Source organism: Panthera onca, chromosome C1, assembly GCF_046562875.1.
Source record: "Panthera onca isolate mPanOnc1 chromosome C1, mPanOnc1 haplotype 2, whole genome shotgun sequence".
NCBI lineage: Eukaryota > Metazoa > Chordata > Mammalia > Carnivora > Felidae > Panthera > Panthera onca.
Window position 1 is genome coordinate 219515761 of NC_138346.1, and position 26349 is coordinate 219542109.

Sequence of the window (26349 nt, forward strand, 5' to 3'; positions counted from 1 at the left end):
GCCGCAGGTGTCCGCCCCCGGACCGCCCACCCCGCCCGCTGCGGCCGGGCCGGCGTCGCCCGCGGGCTTGGGGCGTGCGTGGCCGGGCAGTGACCCTGAGCGGGCTCCCGCCTTCCTTCCCGGCCTGGCTAGCCTGCCTCCTCCTCCAGGAAGCCCTCCTGGAAGCCGACCGGCGCAGAGGGGAACCTGATCTTCTCAAGGCAGGAAAGGCGCCACCTTCTGGATTCTTTCAAAAGTGCGGCCGGAGGGCGGCCCAGCACCGCACAAAACACTCTTCGCGGTTGTTGATGTGAGACGTTGGGGTCCGGGAGCCCATGGTCGAGAAGGAATACTTGCGAGGTGCTTGGCTGGCCCAGCGGGGAGAGCGTGTGACCCTGGGGTGGTGAGTCCGAGCCCCGGGTTGGGTGTAAGGATTACTTAAATAACAGTTTCAAAAACTTAAAAGAAAAAAAATTCTTTCGATGTTTTTGGTGCAAAAACAGGCAGTGTTATTAAAACACGGGGACAGGAGCCGTGGGCAGAAAGAGCTGTCCTGGGGCTGTGAGAAGTGACTGGTTACATACTTTCAGGTTGGGCGGGGGTTAGGGACTGGGAAAGCCTCTAAGGACTTTGGAAGCAAGGTGTCCACGACCTTGAGGGGCCAGCTGCTGTTAGGATAAGGCCATTTACTCCTGTCTAGTAAAACCTTAGTCATGAGACCCTTTAGATGTCTGTCAGTGGGCCACGTGCTTGGAGGCTGGTGGCCAACATGTATCTTGGGGGGATAAAGGAAGGGATTTTTACAGGATCCTGGAGGTCAGGCTAATGTCAAGCCAAGGTTGCCCTTTGCCTTTAGCACATTGACATCGAGGCAGCTGAGCTCCTCGGGAAAGGTCGCTCTGCCTGTCTCAGGTACTTGTCAGTGGGCTGCAAAGGGACTTTAACCTTTTCTGTATTTCTTTTGCCTTTGTTTCCCACACCAGTGGTTTTCATCACCCCCATTTTACAGGTAGGGCCACCGAGGCTTGGGAAGGAAGGCGCTTGCTAGCCTGTGCAAAGTCAAGCCCAGCCGGCAAGCCTGGCCTTTCCGGGTCTTGTCCACAGTGGGTCCCCCGGGCGGAGGCTGCCACAGAGGCTAATTTCAGGAATCAGGATCTTTAGTCCTGCCGGAGGCGCCAGGGGCTGGGAGAGGTGACCTGTCGTTCCGCCAGGCCGGGGCAGAATGTCCTTTGTCACCCAGCCTCCCCAACCCCCAGCCCCACACCAACCCAGGGTGTGGCAACGGCAGAGTGCTCCCTGTTCGCCCCTGCTCGGGAACCGCCCGTGCCCATCCAGCAGGGGCAGCGGCCTCCACTTCCCCGTGAAGCCCACCCCTCTTGTTCGCACTCTGCCTGTGCAGCCCCCCTCCCCGCACCTTTCCAGGGGGAAAGCCCGCGTGACTCTTTCCCAGGCTCCCCATCCTGCGGGAGGCCCAGCCCTGCTCAGGAGAGCTGGAGCCCTCTCCGTGGGAGAGACATCCTCTTGCCCCACTGAGCCGGTGACAGGCCGCCTGCCGAAACCTCAGGAGCCATTGTGTGTTTGTGCCTAGTCACGGGGTCTGCCTCTCGTCCCTGCTCTGTTCCTCCTGCAGCTGGTGTCCCAGAAAGAGAAGGCTCGTGGAGGACCGCCGCGGCGCCCTTGGAAGCCCCAGGCGCGAGGGGCGTGTTCGTTATGGCAGCACGTCCTGGTGAGCCCTGACCGTGCCACCTCCCTTCTTCCTGATGTCACAGCCCTTCATCTGGGGCCAGCCCAGGGTTCATCTGTAGCAAGACGCCTTCTCCTTCCTGCTTTCCTTCTCCTTTCGCTTGGAGGTATTTATTGAGCGCCTACTGTGTGCTGACCGTTGGGCTCAGCATCGGAGATACAGCTCTGAGCAAATCGGATTTGGTCTCTGTCCTGAAGGTCCTGACTGCGCCTTGTGCAGGGGGGAGGCGGGGGGGGGGGTGTGTCAGCACCGCCGTACTGCCCCTGAAAAGGGCTAGGAGACCTGAGACCCGGCGGATGAGCCGGAGTTAGCTGGATGAAAGGGGACGGAGGAGTGTCAGGCAGGGTCGCAGCACGTGCGGAGGCTCTGAGGTGGGAGGGCGTGCGGTCCGAATGACAGCCTGAAGGGCCGTGGGGCTGGGGTAGAAGGAGCAGGATGGGGGTAGGATGGGGGAGACTGGCGTGGCCTTTGCCAACTGGGCGTGCGGTCTATTGTTTCTCCTCAGGGCAGCAAGGAGCCGCTCGGGTGGGAGCAACGGGCCGAAATGATCAGATCTGATGGAAAGACCCCTCAGGCAGCAGAGGAGAGGGCAGGGAGGACGGCTGAAGCAGACACCCTGAGCCCCAACCCAGACCAAGGAAGCTGATGTCTTGCCTCTGGAATGCTTTCGGGGGGGGGAGCTCACCCCCTCCCAATACAGATCGTTGCATTGTCTGCCTTCATCACATTTTTTAGACGTTCCTGGCGTGACGTGGTATCCAGATTTTTCATCATCCTGGCGTGTTCCCCAAGACACTTCAAAATGTGCCAAAATCCTTCGCAAAATGTGGTCTTCGGAACAGAACCCGGTACCACGCCAGTATAAGAAAACGGGGAAAGACTCACCTCCTCTCTTCTGGATATGATACCTCTGTTAATACAGCCTCTTCGTGCTGCAGCCCTTACATGTATCCATCCCACAGCACAGAGCCCGAGGCCCTATATGCAGCAGGGGCTCAGCCAGTGCCTGGTGACTCACTGATGTGATCTGAGGTCCCAGGACTCAGCCCCAGAGATGGCGAGTGCCAGCCTCCTTCTGACCTGTCTCCAGGTTCCCTTTTCCGGAAAGGCCCATTGCTAAATTTCCATTTGAACGCACTGGGACGTGCATTTGGGTGAATTTTCAGACCACCTTCGTGCCTGTGCTGACCCCAGGCCTTGGTGCGGTGGGCAAGGTGCAGGGGCGTGTCAGCCCGCAGGGCACAGTCTAGCCTGGGGGCATAGGCCCGCCCTCCCCTGGCAGCTCCCTCTCCAGGGCTGGGTGAGGGGGTGCCACAGCCTCACAGGGCCGACTTGGCATTTTCTTGGGTGTCGTGGTTTGAAGGGTCCCGCCCAGCACACCTGTGGCCGGCCAGATGCTTGCCCGGCGTCGGGGCTCCCGTCCCCTGCCACGGGGTGTAGGTGCCACCTGTGGGACCCAGGTTGGCCACGGGAAGGTGCCCTATGGGGCCGTCAGTGCTATCGGTGTGTGTTTTGGGTAGGGGGTGCCGATGGCTGACCCATGTGGGTGGACAGTTTCTGGGCAGCGCCCTGGGAAAGGTGGGGCGCTGCTGCTCTCCAGAGGCCATCTTGGGTACTGCACCCACAGGCCCAGCCTGTAGGAAGGGGAGCTGGTGGTCCTTGGGCCTTGGTCCCCTGGGAGACGAGGGCCCGCGGGTGCCTGACCCCCACTCAGTGCTTTCCTATAAAATCCATCTTCAGAACTCTGCTTGGTCATTGCAGAGTTAATCCCCACCCCAGCCCTTCCTGCCCAGTACCTACTTGGCCCCACCAGCACCCCGAATCTGGCTCTGTCCCCAAACTGGGGGGCTCTGGGGGGCATCTCCTTGTCTCCAGCTGGCTCAGTGTGTGGTTGGGGCCAGGTGACCCGGAGCGAGTGGCTTGCCTTCCCCAGGCCCCTGCTGTCTCAGTCGCAAGCTGGGGGTTAATGATGATCGTCTAAGTAGTGTAGACCTTGTTCTCAGGTGGGGCCTGGAAGGGAGCGGCTCCGGGGTCATAAATGGGGGGAGAAGGACCCCAGGGCTGCCCGCAGGGGTGAGTCTCTGCAACTCTCTGCGCCCTGTGGCTGAGATCACGAGTGCCGGGGGCCAGGGGACACAGTGGTCGGGGACACAGTGGCCCTTCTTCCCCGTTTCGGGCCTCCGGGCTGGCCCCGCCCCTGGCTGACAGATGAAGGCTGCTTATCTCATGAAACCCCACGAGGCCCTCTGCAGGGCCCCCCAACGTCAAAAATAAGGACCCCAGTGTTTGCTCCCCGAAGCTCAGGGCCTTTGCACATGCCACGGTTTCTGCCTGGGATCCTCTTCCTCGGCAGTCTTCACGGAGCCGTCCCCCGATCGTGCACACCTTTGCCTCAAGCACACCTTCTCAACCAGGCCTTTGCTCACCACCCCACAGAGGAAGGAAGGCGCTCCTCACCAAACTCATTACTCCCGGTTCCTTGAGGTGGGTTGACTTGAGTCCCTCCCAAAATACGTTAAAATCCTAATCCCAGTATCTGTGATGTGCCCTTATTTGGAAATACGATTTTGCAGATGTAAGTAAGACAACGTCAGAGTAGAACAGGCCGGGCCCTAAATCCAGTGCTCAGTGTCCTCATACAAAGGGGGACATTTAGACACAGAATAGAGAAGGCCAAGGGACGACAGAGGCAAGGGCTGGAGTGACGTGGTCACAGGCCGAGGGACACGAGGATGGCTGGCAGCACCAGAGGCTGGAAGAGACGAGAAGGACCCTGCCCTGGAGCCCCCGGAGGGCAGGCGTTCAGACCTCCAGCCTCCAGACGTGACAGGACCCGCTTCTGTGGCTTAGAGCAGCCCAGGGAGCAGATTCAGGCAGCTGTCTCCCTGTCTCCTCTGCCCTCCGGTGAGTCCTCTGCTTTGCTCATCTGTTTCCCGGTGTCCCTCTGGGCCTTGGACGCCCGCTTGTGGGGGTGGGAGCGGGCTGATCTGCAGAATGGTGGCCGGTCGGCCCGGGTTTCACGGGCCTTCGTGTGGCGGGCCTGGAAGGGCTTGGAAGGGGCTGGAAGGGGCTGGAAGGGGCTGGAAGGGCCCAGAAGGGGCCAGAAGGGCCTGGAAGGGCCTAGAAGGGGTTAGAAGGAGCTGGAAGGGCCTGGAAGGGGCTGGGGCAGTCAGCCGGAGCTCACCCCGCACACCCCAGACTCCCTACTGGCCCGAGGGTTTTTTAGCCTTGAGAATTGAAAGGCAGCTGCCATGTGGCCCTGGTTCCCGCCTTTCCCATGAAAGCCTTGGAGGTGATGCCACTGTCCCATCTCTGGGCCATCGCAGGAGGCCACAGGCCGCCTCAGCTCCTACAGCCAGGGTCCCAGGCCTGGAGCTGCACATCGGTGTGTGTGCCTTTGGAAGGTAACGTGTGGGTCAGCCTGGAGCTCAGGAACGAGGGGCCTTCCCCGTGCAGCGTCCCCAGCGGGGGAGGATGTGCACCCCCAACCCCGTGACTGCCCGGGTTTCCCTCTAGGGAAGTCGATGCTCAAGTCTGCAGGACCCCTTTCCCGTGGCCTGAGGGCACCCGGTGCCCCTGGACGTCTTGCTTTGAGACTTCCAGGGGCCGTTGGGGCTGCAGCCCGGAGAGATGATGCCCTGGGGCCAGCGGCCCCCCAGGAGGCCTTTCGGCCTGACCATCCGGGTGTCTGGTGCCGGGGCCGAGGACAAGCAAGGCCGCGGGGCGTGTCTACGTCCCCTTTCAGGGCCGAGCGCCCAGTGCCCGTGGCCTGTCCCCCTCCCTTCCTGGGAATGTGCCGGGGGGAGGGAAGGGGCACAACCGTGTCCTTTATTCTCTGGGCCCGGGCACCGGGCTGACCGACCCCTCGCTGCGGGGCCCCGCGTCCAGTCGGCGGGCAGCTGGGAAAGGCCTCGCTGATCTCGGAGGACGCTGCGGCCGTGAGTGGGCCTGAGGACAGAGGCTCCTCTGTGCTGGGTGAGTGGAGGCCCGGGCCGGGTGGGGTCCCCAGAGGGGGGCGGGGGCGGCACAGGAGCCCGATTGCCAAGCGGGGCCTGGCTGCCTGTCTGGCCCACCGGGGGAGCCCTGCCGAGCAGAAGGCTCAGCTCAGCAGAAGGCCACTCGCCCTTGCCCCCCAAAGGGCAAACGGTCATTACTTGCCGTTAAGCGCCTACTGTTTGCATCCTTTTATTAAGTTCTTACGCCACGTAACTGAGAGGTGACGCTTTGCCCGTTGTCACCTGGCTAGTGAGTGGCCCCAGTCAGGATGAGTCTGTCTGACCGCAGAGCCCGGGCCCCTGTGTAGTGATCACGGACTCTTTCAGGTTTCCAAAGAAGTAGGGAATTTTTTAAAAAACGTGTGTATGGCCTCCAGTTGAGAGTTTCAGACATAGTAAGGATTTCACTTACAGTGAAAGCAGCTCCCACAATCACCAACTAGAAAACTGAACAGAAACGACAGGAAGGCGGGGGAAATGGTTCCTGGGAGGAAGAAGCGAGTCGGGAGAGCCCCACAGATGCACGGCTTTCTTCCAAGAGGCAGAACGCGGTGGTCTGACCCAGCTGGGGGGACAGACGTGGGGTTCAGGGAGGTGGGGGAGGGGGCGGGGACCTCTGGCAGAGGTTCAGAGACAGAGCTCCAGGAAGCCTCCAGAAATGCCACTCTGTGCCCACGCAGAGGGAGGTCCCAGGAAGCCAGGCACAGAGCAGTTACCAGGACCAACAGCTCTCAGTGTCCACGCAGGGCCTGGGGGCTTTAAATGCCAGTCACCCAGAATGAAGAGGCCTCGTGGCTGCGGGGCATTTGATGGGGACCAAGGGCCGTATTTCAGGTGTGAGCTTAGCCTTCAGGTGTGAAGGCTGCTGTATGCCTGAGCCGATGAGCTGTGCAGTAAGCCTTGAAAAGACCAGGCAGGTCTCTGTCATCACTTAACGCCCTGTTGGCACAAAACTCAACATCCTTAAAAAGAACGCCAACAAAACCTAGGATCTCAACAGCTTAGCATTTACAAGCTCTGGCACCTGGTGATTTAAGGAATCTTTGCCCAAAAGGATTAAAAGGAATCTGTGCACAAAATCAAAAAAAGAATGTGTGGTGAGTGTAATCAAAAGAGAAAGAATAATAGTCAAATGCAAATTCTAAGAACAAAAATAGACAATATATAAAAGTAAAAGAAACAGTCGCAGCAGATAAGATGCTACGGAAGAAGATTCGTGAACTTGAACCTCGGCTGATACGAGTTCCCCGAAATGAACGCAGAGAGAGCAAAACCTGGAAAAAGTAGGCAGAGGCTTGCTGATCTGGGCTGATGTCAAGCAGTCTAACAATAATACGTAGAGTCGGAGGCCCCAAAGGGGTGAGGGGCGAGAATGTCTGTGTGACAAAGTCATGGCCAAAAATGTTCCAAGTGTGAGAAAATCCTCAAGCCCACAGATCTGAGAGCCTCAGGAGTACAAAGAAAGCCCCACCGTGGCACCTGGCACCTCATAATCAAATGACTAGGAACCACGATGGAGAGAAAGCCTTGACGCCTTAAGAGAATCAAGACACGAATCACGGCTGAGTCGTCACTGGAAACCCCGTGAGCCTGGGGAACGGAGCCCCGTCCCCGGCGTGTTAAAACCGTCTACGACCAAGATGTCCGTTTCTGGTGAAAGTGTCCTTCAAAACTGAAAGTGAGGTCAGTACATTTTAAGACAAAGGATAAGAGACCTGGCACCACAAGAATGTCAAAGGAGGTTTTTTGGGGCAAAAGGAAATGATGAGAGAGGTACGTTCCGGTGTGCACAAAGGAATAGAAGCCCCTTGGGAACTGTAAACTCGTGAAAACACGTGAGATTTTTTTCCTGGATGTTTTAAAAAGTTCTTTACAAGATAGTAGACTATCTTTAAAAAATATTTTTATTAATTTTTTAATAAATTTCATTATAAAAATTTATAAATTTTTTATAAATTTTTATAAATTTCACACTCTGTCTCTCTCAAAAATAAATTTAAAAATTTTTAATATTTATTTTTGAGAGAGACAGAGACAGAACGGGAGTGGTGGAGGGGCAGAGAGAGATTGAGGGAGACACAGAATCCGAAGCGTTCTCCAGGCTCCGAGCTGTCGGCACAGAACCCGACACGGGGCTCCGAGTCACGAACCTTGAGATCATGACCTGAGTCGAAGTCGGACGCTCAACTGAGCCACCCAGGTGCCCCGAAAGTAGAGTATTTAAAGCAAGAGTGATGACGGCCCATACGTGGAGTTTCTGACACGTGTAGAAGTAAGATATACTGAGGCAGAGAATAGAATTATACTTTTGCAAGGTTCATATATTTTATGTAAAATGGTATAACGTCGTAATAAACTAAAGATAAAGCACTTGACCCGACCCGGGACTTACCAACGATAAAAATCGTGGCAATGTAGGGACAGAAGGGAACTTCCCCGTCCGGGCACAGGCACCTACAGCTGGCATGGTGCCCAGCGGTGAGGAGTGGGCAGTGGTCCCCTTCGGCTCTGGTGCCAGAGAGGTCCACCCTGTCCACTTCTGTTCCCTGTTGGTCCTTGCCAGGGCGGTGGGGCAAGAAAAAGCATACATTTTGGAAAGGAAGAACTGTTTCTCTCTCTTTAAACGACCCCCTAAGTGTCTACAAGTCATCGCGGAGAAGATTGGAGCCCCTCCCCAGCCTTTCCCCCGCTCCCCCCTCTGTCTCTCCAGCTTCCCAGGGAAAACCACTCCCAGGGCGCCTGGGTGGCTCGGTCGGTTAAGCGTCTGATTTCAGCTCAGGTCATGATCTCACGGTTCGTGGTGTCGAGCCCCGCGTCGGGCTCTGCGCCGACCGTGTAGAGCCTGCTGGGATTCCCTCTCCCCCTCTCTCTGCCCCTCCCCTGCTCTGCACGTGCACGCACGCTCGCTCCAAATAAATAAATAAACATTTAAAACCCAGCCTTCTCTGAGTTGGGTATTTATTCACCTCGTACATGTTCCTATCCGCTTCCTGCTCGCATAACCTGCCATAAACAGTCCGCAGAAACGCTCCTGGCATTTTTAAGCTGTGCAGGCGGTTTCAGCTGGAAGTCTGTGCCTACAAGGTCTGCACTGGGTGGTCCAGGCGGGACTTGGGTGGCCGAGGGGTGAAGGGTGGGCACACCCAAATGCCTGTGGTAAAGCAAGGCTGGGAGCCCCCCGAGCTGGGCCCCCGAGACCCAGGCTGGGTGCTGTAGGGGAAGGGCCCCTCGCAGGGCAGGCTGGACAGGTGGGGCCCCTCCCTTGCCAGCCTGGGTGGAAGGTGCGAAGTCCCTCTAGGGACCTCAAGCTTCATGATGGACTCGTGCCTCAAAGAGGGAGTGGGCGGGGCACAGTTTTCACAAAAATCAGGTTGAGGTACAAGGCACCTGTAACTAGACGGCCCCTCGGAATGTACTGTTGGTTGAGTCTGACACAAGTGCGTAGGTGTGTAACCACACTCACGCCCCGGACAGCCTCCCCGCCTCTCTTCCCACCTCCAGCCCCCTCCCTGTCCCTACAGCTCTGCCTTTTCTAGAATGCCGTGTGTCCGTGTATTTTCAGAGACCGAATGTACTGACAACAGCCAGATTGTACATAAAGACAGGAGTCTGACCTCTGACCCACAGTGTGAGAGAAAAACCCAGAAAGTCAAACAGGAACCCCTGGAACAATGGGCCCAAAGGGGCCAGGACTCGATCCGTCACCGGCGGCCTCCCTAAGTTTTGTCCCCACCTCCGACTCTGGAGCAGCCAGAGGAAGCCGCGTGCGCCCCCAACCAATCACGTGGGGTGCCTGCTTCTGGCCAGTGCCTCGCCTCCCTGGTGCCATCTGGGCTTATCTGGAACTTTCCCTTTTTCCACCGGGAGGCTCCCCAGGCCCCTGCCTGCCTGCGAGTCTCGGCCAAGTCCGGTGCTGGTGGCGGACCCCCTGCTGCACGGAGCTCTGAGTAACGTCCTCTGTCCTCTGACGGGCGGCCTTCCGTCACGCCCACGGCTTGTGCTTTCACTGACCAGTGGATGGACACTCGGGTTCCTTCCGGTCTGGGGCGATTACAGATAAAGCCACTGTGGACGTCGGCATACAGATCTTTGTGCAGATGCTGGTTTCTCAGCTCACTCGCTGTGTTCTAGAAGCAGGCTCTTGCTCTCTACAGGCTTTACGGCTTCCCGGAACCTCCTGATGGGCTCAGGAATCGGAGGGCCACAAGCCAGGTCCCAGGACAGAAGAGGCAACTCTGTCCTTTAGGGTTTTGGGCGACCCCAGCCCCCCCCCCCCCCGCGGGGTCTCAGCTGGTGCCCACGTCCCCCTTCTTGTAACCTTAGAATACTATCCTCTTCCGCCCTGGACCCTGGAGCTGACTCTGGCTTCCCTTTCCTGAATCCAGAATAAGCCGCGTGGAAGACGTTGCCGGCCACGGTGAGCACAGGTGCCTTTACCTTCACAGAGACTGCGATCCTGGCTGGTGACTGCAAGGATCCCACCAGAACCCCCACCAGAAGGGTGGGAACCAGAACCCCGCCCGGCCAGAACCCCGGCCAGAACCCCGCCCGGCTCCTCGGACCCCACGAAAGCCACCTTGCGTCGGGCCATTTTGCCCCAAATGAGGACACATCTCGGTTTGGGGAAGACATTTGCTGCCGCGAGAAAGAAGGTTAACGATTCTCAAAATAGCTTCTCTGCAAATAAGCAACAGGCTCGCTTGGCCCCAGATGAATCTGAGGGCAATTTCAAAAGCATCTCTTTTCCCAGAAAACAGATTCCTCATTGACACATGTTTCTCCAGTTGATCCTTGCCCCCCACCCCCTGCCTTTTCCTCCGTCTTTTGTGCAAGGAGCTGGGTTGCAGAGACAAAGTCCGCTTGTCAGCGGCTGGTCCTCTCCGCTCTCCCTTCCTCCGGGCGCCCCGACAACAGGGCTATTATCAGATAGCTCCCTCGTGGCTTGGATTTTCCTCTCCCCTCAGGGCGAACGAGGAGAGAGGTTGCCAGGCTGGACAAGGACGGGAGGCACTGGAGCCCCGGGGCGGCGAGCTCCGGGAAGGGCCGCGGTGGGGGGCCCTGGACACTGTCACTCTGTCGCTGGAGTAACTCGGACGCACAGCCATTCATCAGACTCATGATTCGCGTGATCTGTCCTCCGGGAACGGAAGTGTGTCCCCCAGAGACAGGCCTCTCGTGCTGCCTCCTCGCCTGGAGCTCTGGGGTGAACCCCACATCTGACCATCGGGGTCAAGACCTCGCAGACACTTCATCAGTCACATCTGGGGGGAAAATGACCTGGAAACGTTTAAACGCTTCCCCCAACCGACGCCTCCCTGGGGAAACACACTTCACTTGATGGTATTAAGAGAAGGCAAAGGCTCAATGCCCCAGATTTGGGTCCGGGGATCTTGTTTCAAGGTCAACTTCTGTTTCTTCCCTTTTGTGGCTACCAGCACTGCCGTTGCAGGGACCCCAGGCCTCCTCTCCCCGTTGCTCCCCTCAGAGCCCGTTCGGGCCCCTCAGAGGCACTGCCGTTCCCAGAATCCATGTGGGAACTTGCCTGCAGTGAGGGTCCTTATAGCAAATCGTCCGTCCATCCATCCATCCATCCACCCGTAATCCACCCACAACCCATCCATCCATCCACCCACCCGCTCATCTAGCCATCCCTCTAGCCACAACCATCTATCCGCCCACAATCCACCCGCAGCCCATCCATCCACCCATCTACGCATCCGCTTGTGCAACCCGTCTTCCACCAAGAGAGTGTTCAGGCTGGGCCTTGGGGATTGAGAGGTGAGTCCTGACATTTCCCATCTCTGCAGCCCCAAATCCAGTGCAAGTGGTGATTTCTGACCAGGGAACAGGCGCAGGGGCCTCCGTGAGTCCTGGGGGCCCGAGGGGCTGCGGGGAAACTCTGGACCAGACACTTCTACGGCTGCCAGGGGGAAGCATCGCCCCCCAGTTCGTCTGTTTGACATTAAATCTTGTTTTCTTCCTGCCTCACACCCCTGGGGAGGGCCGTGCGTCGTCTTGGTGAGGGTGGGGGCTGTTCTGCTAGAGAGGCAGCTCCTTGAGTGTGCGAGGCACGCTCTCCACCTCAACTCCATGCTCTGGTGGAAGGACAGAGGCCACCGGGCGGACTTCCTGCTGTGAGTCCCCGGAATTTAGGGGCTGAACCTTGCACTTGAGTGGGTGAAGTGGGGGGCATGTAAAGGAGGGGCGAGGAGCCCCCCTGAAGCCCCAGGCATCTGTTCAGTCCCGGTCCACCTGGCCGTCGCCTGGTGGGCAGGCTCAGGTCCCGACTGGGGACAGTGCAAGGACAGCAGGCATAGCCACTGTGGAGGGCCGGCCGGTGGGGAGGGCTAGTCAGTGGGGAGGTCCACCCTCAGGAACGGCTGTGTTTGGGGTTGGCCTTATGGGATGGGCTTCTCCGCCACCAAGAGACGTCATACAAGAGTTCCCGGTGGCCGGCTCGGGGCCCAGGTGCAGCTGGAGGCAGACAGGCCTGGAGGTGGACACGCCCGGGGGCCAAAGTGCCTCGGGGGAGACGCACTTAGGGGAGAGCCCGCCTGGAGATCACCACTCTCACCGCAGGGACATCCAGAGTGGTGGCGCCTTCACTGAGATGGTTTTCTGGGAAATGTGACTACGAGGGTACCTGCCCTGGCGGTGGTGCTGAGATGATGGGCTTGCACGTCTCGCAGCCTGCCCCCGGGGACCCTTGACCCAGGCCGGCGAGCCTTGCCGCTGGCCACGCTCCGACCCCGAGTCCTTCCCCACCCCGGGGGCCTCTGTTGCCCCTCAGTGAAGCTCGCGGGCACCGAGACTTAGAAAAGCACACAGATTTATTGCGTATCAATCTCATGTATAAATTCATCGTAGCATCGGAAAGATTACATATAGTCCTATTCTACAGCATTAACCTCCGATCGGCTGCTCTAGCCTTCATCTTAAAGATGTTTCTCGACACAAGTACATCTGTCTTTATCACAAGCATCAAAACGAAATCTGCAGAATCACTCTCGATGATTTGCTACACGGGGTGTCTTTGCCTTCACGGTCGTCAGCGATTTCCGCGTCGATTAAGAACTGCGCTTTGGCGTGAGCAGTTCTGAGCTCCTAGTCCGGAGGACGTAGACCCTAATCACGTAATTCAACAAGTGCATCTACGGAATTCTCCTTTTCATAAAAATTTCACGAACAGACACAGTAATGACCGCTAAACACGAGCCATGCACGGTTTACTGGTAACAGAAGCAATTTACAATCAGGGGGACATGGGACACACACCTGCCTCCTTCTCAATGGTTTGTTTTTTTTTTAAAAAAACATTATCTGAAAGCCTGACATTTACACTTGATTTCTTTTTCAACACTATACAGTTCTAAAAGAAAAACGAAACAAAAACCCAGAAAACAAACGGAACCGAATCTGTAATGGAACAAGGGCGGGGGGGGGGGGGTGCGGACGCACAGGTGTGGGGGTCTTGCCAGCAGTTACACATGCACACGTGATGTGTTCTGACACGGGGGCTCAGCTTCCCTCGTCTCGGGAACACCGACGGTAGGAAACACACCGAGAGACACCTTGGGAAGTGCTCTGCTCACGAGTGAATTGCACGATTGGAAACTCAAGCTGCCTTTTGCTTTGTTTTCTTTTTTTTCCCAAAGCCGTAGTACGAATCGGGGACAGAAAGGAAAAACACCACAAAACTGGAATGCAGGGAGGGAAGGAAGGCTCCTGGACTCACGCAGGAATGTCTTGTCACAGTATCGCTCGCTGCTGCACAGTTTCATGGCTTTTGATTCCCGGCTGACCTCCACCGACTGGGAGCGGCCGAGGCCTCGCCACCCTAGCCGGGCCGGGCGCGAGGTACCCGGCTCTCCTGGGTGGCGCTGCCCCCTCGCCTCTCTCCCGGGCAGCACAGTAAATACAGCTCAGTAGATTTCAGTCACTTGGGCGGGGGGACGAGGGACGGGGGGACGGGGCGGGGGGACCACAATCCAGTGCTTCGAGGCTTCAAGGCTACCACGGGTGACACGTATTTGGGCAAGTGCTTTGCGAACGCTCATTGAAGAAGCAGCTAGGACAGAGAGGGCCGAGGGCCCTGCGAGTTTCCAGGGCCAGGCTCGGGCCGTGGAGGCGCTGGGCCTTTCAGGGTCTGGGCAGACCGGCTGTGCTCCTGCCTCGGACGGGAAGGCCGCCGGGGCTCACCCTGTCCACTGATGCGCACCCGGGGTCCCAGGCGGGCTGCAGGAGTGCACACCCCTGGGTTCAGAACAGGGGGTCTCTGGGGCCTACTCGTGAAGGCCCTGTCTGGCCAAAGGATCGGAGCCCCATGCGTCCTACCCAATTGTCCCGGGACCGAGAGCAGCGGCGGGGGTGGGGGTGGGATGGCGTCGGCCCGCTGGCGGCCGCGGTCTGAGGGACGGAGGGCAGGGCAAGGAGGCTTCCTTCTGAATTTCCATTAGGGGATGTCAATTGTCCAAAGAAAGAACACCGTCGAGGCTGGACAGAAGGACCCTGGCCCGGTGGTGCCCGAGTGCACGGGCCTGACGCCGGCCACCACCCAAGGACACGTTGGCCAGCCAGCCCGTTCCCCTGTTGCAGCCGTGCCCTGAGGCTGGGGTCTCAGAATTCTGGCCGTCCGGCTCCCCGGCCCCCCACCGTCCGGGCTGGGCCTGATTGGCCCGTGCTGGTGCTGTGGCCCGGAGATGGAGAACCGCAGGGAGGGCAGCTCCCTGTGGTCGGGGGCGGGGAGAAGTGCCAGGCGTGGGGAGGAAATGGTCACTCTGTCGGGGGTCCAGGGACAGACCCCCCCCCAGACCTGTCAAGTGCTTGGGCCCACGGGACTGAGTGTTTAGGAGAAATGGGGCTAGAGCTCTAGCTGTTCTCAGAGGGACAGAGGCAAGGACTCAAGGTGTGCAGCTGGGGCGCTGGGAGGGAGGGAAAGAGAAAGATGCCTGCCGGGACTGGCCGGAAAGGACACGACGCCCCTTATCTGGGACCACGGAGAACAGGCACTCAGGTCTCCACTGGCCAAACTTCCTCTTTTGGGCGGAGAGGGGCAGATCGCAAAAAAAAGCACACACCTTACTCTTTAGCAGAAGAAATGTAATTTGGGTTTACAAATTATGTCTGAGGTCGGCTCTGCGAAACGGTCCGATGCGGATGGAGGGGAAATCGGAAAGCCCACGCCACGCCTGGCGGGCCCGGGGTGGAGGTGGGTGCGTGTGAGGAGGTGAGGGGGCCCCGCCTGCAAAGCCTCAGCTCTTCCTGGGGCGCGGCCACCTTCCAGCCGCACGCGTGTGCGAGCGGCCTGGGCGCCCGCGAGGCCGGCTGGGTCTTGCTGCCTCCTGTGGACCGAGAGCGGGGTGGGAACCCTTTCGCCGGGGCCCGCGGGCCCCACTCGTCCCCCGCCAGACCCCCGTCCTCAGGTGCGGCCGCCCCCTCACCACTTGCGTCTACATTCTTTTTTAAGGGCCACTTGGGCGATCTTTTTCTCTTCTTGTTGGGACACTCTTACTCTTTTTTTTCCTTCCAAACAATAAAAGAAATAAATAGAACACTTGTCTTAAATGCAAAGGTAACTGAGACTCTAATTTAACAAAAACACGTGATTGTCTGGAAACGGGGCAGCAGGATCCGTCGGGGGGCGCGGGGGTATTTGGCACATTTAAAACCTCCCCGCTCCCTGGTTATCAATCACACAACACACAACCTTATACACGGTTTTGGTCCTTCACTAGATACTTATATTAACAATATTTCTTCACAATAAGAATGTCTAATGCCAAAATACTGTTAAGGAAGAAATAAAATAAGAAAAGAAATGAATTAGAAAAAATTACAAGTTATATACAGATTCAGGTAAATTCCATCAGGGAAACAAATTATGAGTTGAAATTGGCCCCTATGGGAATAACTTAAAGCCCATCCGAGTGGAGAAGCAGACCCGTCCCGACCGGGCTGTGCTGTCTTTGCTCCCGAGGCAGGTCCCACCTGGATGCCCTTCCGTTCTGGAGCCGGGCCGGCCCGCCAGGAAGCCGCGCGTGGAGCAGAGGCGGTGGTCGTGTCCTGGAGCCCGGGTCTCACGCGGGCACAGAGCCTGGCGGGCGGCCTGGGGCAGGAGAGCCGCAGAACGCGCCCCACGGCGGCCACGGGGGATGCCCACTGTCCCCCTTGTCCGTCTGACGGTGCGGGTGGGGGTCGGGCTGGAGACCCGGTGTGGCCAGCGGGGACCCCCCTTCGGCAGGGTGGCCGGCGTGGGTGTGGCTGATGTGCAGGCCGTGTGGGCAGGAGCGTGGGATGCCAAGCCCACCCTTGCACAGGGGACCAGAGCCGCGGCTCCCACCTTCCCCGTTCAATCGGGGGGGGGTCTTGGTGGGGGCCACAGGCACGACGCCCATGCCACACACACCTCCCAGCCTTGGGCCAGCCCAGGACACCACGTCTAAGAATTCCGAGGTACAGTCTGAAACTGCTCCCAGGGGAGGGCCCCAGCCCCCTTGGTTCTGCGCAGGGCTGGGGTGGTGGTGGGGGGGGCAGAATCACGGCTTTACAAACACGGTCAGGGATAGAAAATTTCTCCGTTATCTACAGTATAAAGAGCACACCCAAACACGGTACCAGTTCCCAGTGTGGGCTTGCAAATAGGCTGAGATTTCAAAGCAATGCAAAATTACTCTTAAAAAACAATTTGCAAGTCATTTTTCGATTCTTTAAAAAATACTGTCTATTTTTAAAACCACATGCTTAAATAGACTCTGTCGTCAATAAGATTACCAAAAGGGTTACTCTCGTGATTCTCATTATAAAAATCGTTGGGGCGATCTCCCTTTCCAGGGCACACCCGTGTCTGTCCGTTCCTTTCCGAGGCACCAGGCGGGTGCCAAAGTGGCCCGGCTGGCTTCAGTTTGGGATTGAAATCCCGCCCTCACCCGGCGGGTTGGTTCCGTGAGCAGCTCCCGCGAGCCGCACGTGGCCGGCCGTGCGTTGTACCATTTCTGGAACGCTGTTCCGGAGACCAATTCTTAGACGGTGGGGCTCCAGGACCGCTCAGCGACTCCTGGGTTCTGAGTTTTCATTGGAAAAGTTAGAGCTGAACCATAGTGTGTGTGTGTGTGTGGCGGCGGGGGGGGGGGGGCGGTGCTGAGGAGTGATCCACACAGGTGATGGGGGGGGTCTCTCTGGCCCAGGCCACGCCGCTCCCCAAGGCTCACTTCTCCATCTCCCGCAGCCGGGACTTCTGTTGGGACGTCGGGGCCCCACGATGCCTTGCTTGGACTCAGACCCCAGCCCGTCCTGGGCCCGTCAGAGGTGGTTGATGGGGTTAAAGGCTCCGGACTCTGGCGTGGCTCCCGTGATGTTTAACCAGGCGTCCAGAGGGCTCTGGGAAGAGGTGTGGAGAGGAGCCTCCTCGGAGAGGGACAGCATCATTGCATACGCCTGGCCGGGGAGAGGACAAGGACACACGTGTGTGCACACACACACAACAGGCAGGTGAGCTGCGTGAGCTGGGGCTCTGCAGATCCCAGAGGGCCCCTTCCTAGCCCCCCGTTGCCCTCTGGCTGGGCTTAGCCTCGCGCAGATCTAGACTCTCCCCTGGGGCCCGGAAGCGGAAGATGTGGTGGGAGGTGGCGGGGTGAGTGTCTGCTGGGCTCCCGTGCAGACAGTGGCAAGAAGCCGTGGTCCTGGCTGGCCTCTGTGCACAGGGGCCCCTCAGCTCTTTGCGGTGCTCCCCCTGCCCCACCCCCACTTTTTCGAGGGCCCTGGGAATTGCTGGTGGTCGACAAGAGGCAGTGTCTGTCTGGAGGGCACCGGTCGGCCTGGGGGCTGCCCGTCTGGACAACCATGGGGACAGCACGGAGCGACCCGGGGAAGCGGACGCACAGCTGGTCTGAGCTGGGCGCCGACGCGTTTCTGGGCCTGGGGCGTGGCTGGCCCACGGGACAATTCCGCCACAAGACACGGGGCACGAGGTAGTGGGACCTGGGGACCATCCGGAGCAGAGCGGGGTGGGGGAAGGCCGACGACCCTCCTCCCACCCGGGTTTACACCCTGGACAGGATTAGTAAAAAGACAAAGACAGACACGCAGACGGTTTTTGCCGAGACTCAGGGGTGGGCCGACGGAGACCCCGCTCCTCTAGACGGATGAAAGCAGGAAGCAGGGCCCTGCGGCCGCCTGCGCTACAGAAGGGGGGTCGAGGCCCACCCTGACGCCCTCGCTGACCCTGTCGGAGCTCCAGCGTGGAACGAGTGGCTGTGTGAGAGGGGGTTTCCTTCAAGAGAAGCCTGGGCCGCCAGCCATTCATGCTTGAGTCGGAGAGGGAGGAAGGCCTGCCCAGCTTCAAGGCTGGACGCCCGGCCTCGGGCGCCTGTCACCGGGGACAAGAGGGCAGCGACCCACGTGTCCGGGAATGCCCGGTTCCCATTCATCTGCCTCAACCTCTCCCTGCCCCACCCCTGCTCGCGGGGGAGGGGCGGCGGCTTGGCCGTCTCTAGCCGAGGCGGTGGGCCCCGGGACAGCGGTCCTGGCGTGCCCCGGGCCCAGGATGGCCACCACGAGAGGAGGCGCGGCCTCCACCTGCCACCTGGCCCGGGGGTGCCGGGGGTGGGGGGCTCTGCTCGGTACCTACCTGGTTCTTAGCCTGCCTGTACAGTGTCTGCTTTAAAGTCTCAGAGTCTAAGGTGGGATTAAGCACATCTTTAACTTCAAACGCTTCCTCAGCTGCTCTGCGCAGATCGAGCCCCTTCCCAAAAGTCGGCATCGGCTCCAAAGCTAACAGACCGCCTGGTTGCTCCTCAATACACCTGCACCAACGACCGGGGAGAGGGGGCCTGGCGTTAGCTGGTCTGGCCTCTGGCCGCCTCTCTGATGCCCCACGGCCGGCTCCGTGCCTGCATGCACGCCATGGCGCCTCCACGAGCCACATGCACAAGGAGACGGACACACAGACACGTCGACACCTGGACAGAAGCCACACAGATGCAGGAGGGCCACGGACGGAGGCCACCGGAGGGGGCGAGTGCGTGCACACACCGCAAGCAGCAGGCGGGGGGGCGCCCGGGGCTCTGGGGGCGGAGGACGGATCGGGGGGCTGCTCTGGAGGGCGCGGGGGCTCCCGCTCCCAGGACCCAGGGGTGAGGGGAAACGGGCAGTCCCTGCAGGGCTCCCCCAGGACCGTCTGGAGTGCTGGCCGCATCCCTGGTGCCCGACAAAGGCAGTGAGCAGCCGGGCCGCGCGGGGAGGGGTCCGGCCTGCCTTGCTCGCAAACCGCCAGTGCTCAGCCCGCGGGAGGCCAGACGCCACTGCCCCGGCCGCGGGATGGAGGCCGTGTCGCTACGGACCAGCTCCCGCTCGGCTCGGGAGCGTGCCTGCCCCCGCCCCCCAGGCTTGGGAAGTGTGTGTGGGAGGGGGCGGGCCAGCCCCTGACCCCCTGCCTCGGGCTGGGCCTCGCAGCCTGTGTGTGGAAGCTCCCACCGCGGTGGAGACACCTGCTGGGAACCAGGGTGAACCCGGCCAGGAGGATGCTGGGGCCTCGGGTGGCCTGAGAGCGAGGTCGCCCTCACGATGTTCAGGCCCCTCCCTGGCCTGGGCCCTAGCAGGTCAGGCTGCCCGGGCGTGGCCCCCACCTTCGAGTGTGTTCGAAGCCCACGGCCAGGGAGGTGGGCGGATCCTCGTCCTCCTCGTCCTCATAGGCACCCTGGGGTTCGGGCGTGGGGGACACGGTGTCGTCCTGGGACTTCCCCGCCAGACTGTCGTCGTCCTCCTCCTCCTCTTCCTCCTCCTCCTCCTCCACGTCCTCCGGCTTCCCGCTGGCCAGGCCCGGACACTGGGAGTTGCCGTCCAGGTCCTGGACCTCCGGCCTGAAGGGACAGGGGAGGGAGTTAGCCCCGGGGCCCACAAGGCCTCCGACTGGGCTCCGGTCGGCTCTCCCCCCACGGCCGTCTTCACCCTCCCCGTGGAAAGAGCCTGCATTGTCGGAACCCTCGGCCTCAGCAACCCCTTGAGGAGCGAGCGAGGGCGTGGCAGGGGCGAGAGCGGGGATTCAGGATGTGCGCGTCAGGGAGGGAGGCCACGGCCAGTCTAGCGGGGAAGGGGGTCTTGGGCGCTGGAGCTGGGGTTGGGGACTGCACAAGGGGTACCCTTGGGGAGGTTTGCTGATCGACCCTTGCTGGCTCCTCCTGGCCAGCCACGAGGACACAGGGACACCGGCAACCCAGGGTGAGGGGGCCTCTGCCGACAGAGGCTCTGGGGGCCTAGGGCTCCGTAGGGTGGGGGCTGAGCTGCTGTCAGCCAGGGAAACCCACCCAGACGAGTTTGTTTCGGAGGCTGCTGGCCTCCTTCCTGCAGCCCAGACCCCACATCTCCCTCCTAGTGACTCTGGCCGGGTGACACTTTTCCACTCTGGATCCTCGTTATTAAGAGGAAAACACCCAGGGGACCTGGGTGGCTCAGCCTGACTGGTCTGACTCTTGATCTCTTGATCTCGGCTCAGGTCTTGGTCTCAACGTTCACGGGTTCAAGCCCAGGGCAGGTCTGCTGTGTGGAATTCTCTCTCTCTGCCCCTCCCCTGCTCTCTCTCTCTCTCTCAAAATAAATACAAACTTAAAAAAAAAAAAAAAAAAAAAGGAAAAAACCCAAGCTGAGTGATGGTGAGCCTTCTCGTTTCTTTCTGAAGATGCTGGCAGGTGTCCAGCGGGGAGGGGGAGGGGGAGGCTGGGCAGACGCCTCCTGAGCCCACGTCTGGGCCAGAGTTCAGAGCCCCCAGACCCCGTTCCTCCTGGAGCTCACATGGCCCACAGGAATCCATCCACTGATGTCAGGGGAGACCGGGGTCCTGGTCTGGGCATCAGGTAGAGGGGGTGTCACTTCTGAGTGACCGCTGGCCTCCACACTCAGGGGTCTGTGCAGACGGACTGGGCCGGGAGGTCCCCGATCTCCAGGCTGTCGGCCATGCTCATTTTCCACCCTTGCCTTTCCTGGAGGAAGTATAAGATGCTGACACGTGACCGGCCTTCCCGGACGTGCAGAACCCTTGACCTCTCCCTTCTCGATGGCCCCTCGCACCGTCACCAGGCACGCATCCATCCGCCAGGGGCCAGGGCTCTGGAGGCAAGTGACACGGGCCGGGACCCGGGTCTTGCCTTTGTCCCTGGCTCTCTGGTGGGTGACCTTGCCATCTCGGAGCCTGTGCCCCCTCGGCGGCGTGAGGGTGGGATGAACCGCGCAGGTGGCTGTCTTGGGGGCCGGGACTGGGACTGTGTTCAGCAGGTGGCCCTGTGCACGTCTAATCGGAGTTAAGAGTGCTTTGCAGTTTCTATATATGGGCCCCTCTGTTTGGGAGCAGGGACCGCAGCCCCGCACAGGAGGCCTGTATCCACCAGGAGCACTCAGTGGGGGGCAGCAGGGACAGAGGATGGGGTCCCGCAGGCTGGCGTCAGCTTCAGACAGGGCGGGCACCTGAGGCAGGTGACGTCCCGGGGCCACCGTGACCCAGCGCCGGGGCTGGGCTTGCACAACTGGAGCCCGGACTCTCCTGGTTCTGGAGGCTGGAGTCTGAGACCCGGGTGCAGGCGGGCCTGGTTCCTTCTGAGGCTCAGGGACAACTGTCCGGGCCTCCCGCAGCCGCTGGCATTTGGCAGGCGATCCGTGGCGCCCGACGGCTGTAGGTGTATCTCCCCATCTCCCATCTCTGCTACATCTTGACACGGCTTCTCCCCGTGTGTTCTGTGCCCCAATCTCTTCTTCCACGACATCGCGTGGCACTGGTAGCCACACTGGTGACCTCATCTTAACCGATTACATCGGTAAAGACCCTATCTCCAAACGAGGTGACGTTCTGAGGTACTAGGGGTCAGGATTTGGCGGGGGACACAGTTCAGCCCAGGTATTTAAGGGCTTCTGGGGCCAGGGAGCCTGGCATCCCTAGATTCTCCTTGACGATCAAGAGAAGGAAACTGGTTCCGGACGAGAACCCGATAATGTCAGCGTCGGCCCCACACAGAACCGCCAACATCTCAGCACTTGACGCAGGGTTGTGGCTTCGTGTCAACTGTGATCGTGGTTCTCACTTCTGGTGATGACGTGGGACATCTCCTGGAGGTTCCCCAGCCCCCAGGGACAGGGTCTCAGCGGGACAGGTCATCCGAGGGCCTGGATCTGTGGCCAGCTCCGCCCCGGGCTTTCTGAGGGATGTGGGGCCCGGTCTCCTCTGTCTGAGCCTCGTCTCCTGCCCCTCCCGTGGGGGCTGGACGGAAAGCCCCGGTTGAGACGCTCCGTGGAGAAGGTTAGGGTGATGCTGTCTCCTCTCCCCTCTGTCCTGCCGGGTTTCCGGTCCTCACGGCAAAGAGCTGGGCCACCCGGGCTCCAGGCGTGAAGGTCTTCCCGGCGCTCCTGGGCTCACCCTGGCATGGCCGCCCAACCCGTGGTGGATGCCACTGACAAGTCCTTGTAGGCTCTTCGTCGGCCTCTGTCTTGGGTGGCCCTCCTGTGGCCAGCCTAAGGGCCAGGGCTCTGGGCCCAGGTTCCAGGCCCGGCTTTGTGGCTGGAGCAGCCCCCCACCCCCCACTTCACCGGGCTGTCTTCCTCTGCAGAATTAGGGGCTCGCACCCCAAGGCCACTTGAAGTTTGCAGTGTCTCTGGTTTTCTGCCGGCTGGTCTGGCCCCAGCTTTTATGCAAGGAGAATGTCTTCCTGGGGGTCTGATGGGTCCTTCCAGAAGGGACCCCCAGAGTAAATGCCACACCGTGAGCCTTGGGATCCAGGGTCGTGCAGTACACCCTCCACATCTCGAATCTGAATTCTGCTATTTTTCTGCGACCGTGTGCATGTGCGTACGAAGTGTGTGTGTGTGCACGTACATGAGTGCGTGTGTGTGTTTGTGCATTGTGCGCGCATGCGCATGTACATATGTGGTGTGCGTGTGCATACGAGTGTGTGTGTGCGTGTGCATGAGCACGTGCACGTGTATCTGTGTGCATGTGCACGTGTACATGTGGTGTGTATATATGTGTGTACATGTGTATATGTGTGTAAATATACACATGTGTGTAGGTAAGCATGTGGGTAACTTCATGTGTGTATATACATATGCACATGTGTTCATGTGTCAGCGCATGTGCGTATATTTGCGGGTATGTGTGTACATGTGTGCACGTGTGTGATTTCATGCAGATGCAGACGTGTGTATGGGTTTGCATGTGCACACGTATGTACGTGTGTGCATACATGTACATGCACGTACACATGTGTGCCGTCACGTGCATGCATATATGAGTGTGTGCATGTGCGTGCACATGCACGTGTGACTTCGTGTGCGCACACGTGCGCGCGTGTGTGTTTAAAGGGGCGGCGCTCCTGGGTGGAAACCTGCAGTGCCTCGGACTCCACAGAAATGTTCTAGACTCTCACATCCACGGCAGAACTCACGCCAGAGCCCTCACCCGGCCTGTGCTCCGCGGCACGCCCGTGACGCCCAAGCCAAAGCACGCCGGCAGCTCGGTGCGGCTGTAAGCACACGGCGCGCACCCTCAGCCCGGGTGCTTACTGTCACCACCAGAGGCCGAGGCGGGAGGGGACCCCCTGGCCGAAGCCCCCCCCACCCCTCGCCACCTGCAGGGGGCAGAGCCGGGCCACAACGGTGCCTGTCGGTCTCACCCTGCGCTGCGGGCCCCTACTCATCGAGACTTGGGGCTGGGTGGGGTGCCCCTGCTCTGGGCGTGGCCACGCAGGTGGGCTTGGGGTCCGGAACGGACTTCTTACCGTTTGTCTGTTCGCGTTGATGCTTGGTTCATCTCACTATTGGCAATAAAGTTTCTGATTTCAGAGAAATAGGAGTCCTCTTTCTCGTCTAAAAGTGCATGGTTGTCTGACTCGGACGCGGGGGAGGAGGCACTGGTCCCCAGGTGGTTTGTGAGGACCCCGGAGTGCTGGCTCACTGTGGGGACGGGGGGAGCATCAGAGAAAGAGCATCCCTCAGCTGAGCCCTCCCCTCCCCTCCCTCTCCCTCCCGACTCTCCCCTCCTCTCCTCCCCGCTCCCCTCCCTTCTCTCTCCCCTCCTCTCCCCTGTCTTCTCCTCTCCTCCTCCCCCACCCCTCCCCTGTCTTCTCCTCTCCTCCTCCCCCACCCCTCCCCTGTCTTCTCCTCTCCTCCTCCCCCACCCCTCCCCTGTCTTCTCCCTCCTCCTCCTTCCCTCCCCCCCACCCCATGCCCACCGCCCACCTGGGGCGTGCTCGTGCTCGTGCTTCTTGAGGTGCCGGTCCAGGTTGGTCTGCTGCCCGAAGCAGCGGTTGCACAGGTGGCACTTGAAGGGCTTCTCCTTGTTGTGGATGTTCCGGACGTGCCGCTGCAGGTTGGAGGAGATGCTGAAGGAGCGGTCGCAGTACTTACACCTGGAAGACACGCGCGCCTCAGAGAAGCCCCGCCCCGCAGCCTCGCAGACGCCCCGCCCCCGCCTCCTGGCAGGCGGGGCAGGGGGGGCGGGCGGTGGGGACTCACCCGGTGCTGCGGCAGTGGGCTCCCTGGGCGGGGCCGCCGGTGCACCCGGGTCCCCCCTCCCCGCTGCCCGAGGGCCGCACTCCCAGCAGCCTCAAGGGGGCAGCCGAGCACCATGGAAGCCTCTCGATGCTTTGCCCCCGTCCCCCCCCAAGGAGGAGCCTGCATCCTGCTCCCGGCCACCTTCCTCCCGTCGGAGAGACGGCGAAGAGACCCCTCCCCACTCTGGTATGGGGAGAGCTGGCCTGGACCCGGCCGCCTTTTAGTGGGTCTGCGGGCATGTGGGGCCTCGCGTGCCAAATCACTAACTGGGGCCCGGGGGCTGCCCCAACTTCCCCAGAGGCCGTCCTCCGCCTCCCTGACACGGACCGCGAGGGTCCCGCGGGCCCCACGCGATCGCCTCGCGTCCCTGCCCCTCTGTGGACGGTGATCGCGGGCCCGGGCCGAGCACTGAAAAAATCCGAGAACGACGCTCCCTCCTCCGGCGCCTCAGTCGGGTCCCTCAGAGTGTCCGTGACCTGAGCGGTGCCCCCTCGGTGTGGGGGCCTGGGGCGGGCGCGGCCTTTGCTCCCAGGCCCCGAGGGCAGGAAAGGGAGGCTATTCTCCCAGTTGAGGGAAATATCCACACCCAGAAGCCAGAAACAGCGGCCGAGCTGGAGCTGGAGGGAGGGTGGCCCGACAGCCGCCACCACACGTCTGCAGAGCCGTGCCGGCGCCTCCTGGTGGCGGAAGTCCGAGCAGAGGGGACCTGATGCAGTCGTGTTCAGGTGCACATGTGTGTGTGCCCATGTGCAGGTGTGTGCACGCGCGAGCGTTCGTGTGCAGGAGTGCACGTGCATGCGTGTGCGCGCCTGGTCCTCAGAAGGCCTCCAGGGATGCTTCCCCGTGTCAGAGGCTGTGAACACTTGCAACATCGTCCGCAGGCTAGTTTATTTCCCTGTCTTGGAAACAAACAGCTTCTGCAGGGGGCAGGAGGCAGTGCCCCCCCTCCCCCCACTGAGTCTCTCAGGAGCCGTCTTTGCAGCAGGTCCCAGCAGGGCACGCGATGGAGGTGTGTGTTCTTCCGGAGGGTGCGGCTGGAGGTGCCAGGGACCTGTCCTGAGTGTGGCAGCGTGGTGTTCCCACAGGAGGCCCCTCCCCCGTCCATCGCTCCAACATAGAATACGCTCACGTGCCCTGGTCCATGGGAACCGAGTCGTGCCCGAGGGTGCTTCCGAAACCCCAGCCTCCCACTGGGGGCCGGGCCGGCAGGCTGTGAGGCTGGCCTTCACGGCACTGCCCTGCTCAGCTCGAGAGGCACCGGTGCTGACCTTTGACACCTGCCCAGGCAGTCTGGCCATCACAGTGCACTTGGGGGGGGGCCCGAGGCAGGACGCTTTAGGCCCCCGCTGGCAGCTGGAGCCTCCTGCCTGAGCCCCCGGGTGGATAGCACTGCGCCCGGGAGCGGAGCTGTCCCTGCTCCCAGGGACAGCTTGATGAAGCCGTCCAGGGGAGCCCACTTCCTGCCTCACGGCCCCTGGGGGGTCTGAGGACGGACGCACGGCAAACAGGGCGAGTCCCCATCAGAGGGGACCCCGGTCTCCCACGGTACGATTTTGGAGCTTCTCTCATTCGGTTTCTGAAGCTTCTCGGCTGAGGCTTCGCTGACTCTGGCGTCCTCCACGGTCGGCGGGCAAGGAGCCATTCGTGATCTTTACGTGAGCGGCTTGGGCCGCCGTCCCTGGTGAACTCCTGAGTGACCTTCAGCCTTCTCTGCCCCTCAGCCCAGGACTGGCCTGGCGGCTTCTTCCCTGTTGGGCTGGCTAAGCCGCCTCCGGGCCTCTGGAAGCACGCGGATTTGGTCACAGCCTCTCCTCCCACGCCTCACGATGTCCGCTGGCCCCAGCGTGGACCCACCATCCTGGAAGCCCACACGGGCGCCAGCGCTGTTCTGCGTGAGCTGCACAGGGACCGGGGCTTGAGCCCTTCACGCGGCTGGGTCAGCAGTGCAGGGGTGCCCTGGGCTCCCCCCCAGGATGGCCCAGGAAGGAGAGCTTTTACATCCTTGGACACACCATCATGTCACAGACGTCTCCTTGCCCCCGATGCTGACAGGTCCCCAGGCGACCATCCTGCTTTCAGGGCGATTGCTCAGGAAGGACCGAG

General features: G+C 60.5%; 1 protein-coding gene and 1 long non-coding RNA gene across 8 annotated transcripts in view; one reads left to right on the top strand and one right to left on the bottom strand.

The window, feature by feature from the left end:
• The first annotated feature begins 2 nt into the window (after window positions 1-2).
• LOC145715686 (uncharacterized) lies at window positions 3-6274 on the top strand. Its single transcript, XR_014138129.1, has 3 exons — window positions 3-1829; window positions 2229-4207; window positions 4297-6274. It is a non-coding gene; the product is annotated as an uncharacterized LOC145715686 (long non-coding RNA).
• A 10001-nt stretch (window positions 6275-16275) lies between these two features.
• Window positions 16276-26349, bottom strand: part of PRDM16 (PR/SET domain 16) — a 309274-nt gene continuing 299200 nt past the window's right edge. For 6 of the 7 annotated variants that reach the window (XM_081796466.1, XM_081796464.1, XM_081796465.1 and 3 more), the window contains 5 exons: window positions 23932-24101; window positions 23472-23646; window positions 19341-19574; window positions 18344-18518; window positions 16276-17151 (listed from right to left, as the gene is read on the bottom strand). In XM_081796466.1, coding sequence (XP_081652592.1) covers window positions 17017-17151; window positions 18344-18518; window positions 19341-19574; window positions 23472-23646; window positions 23932-24101 — 889 coding nt within the window. In that variant the 3' untranslated portion in view covers window positions 16276-17016. The remainder of the gene's footprint in view (window positions 17152-18343; window positions 18519-19340; window positions 19575-23471; window positions 23647-23931; window positions 24102-26349) is intronic. The other variant, XM_081796467.1, reaches the window with a different exon arrangement.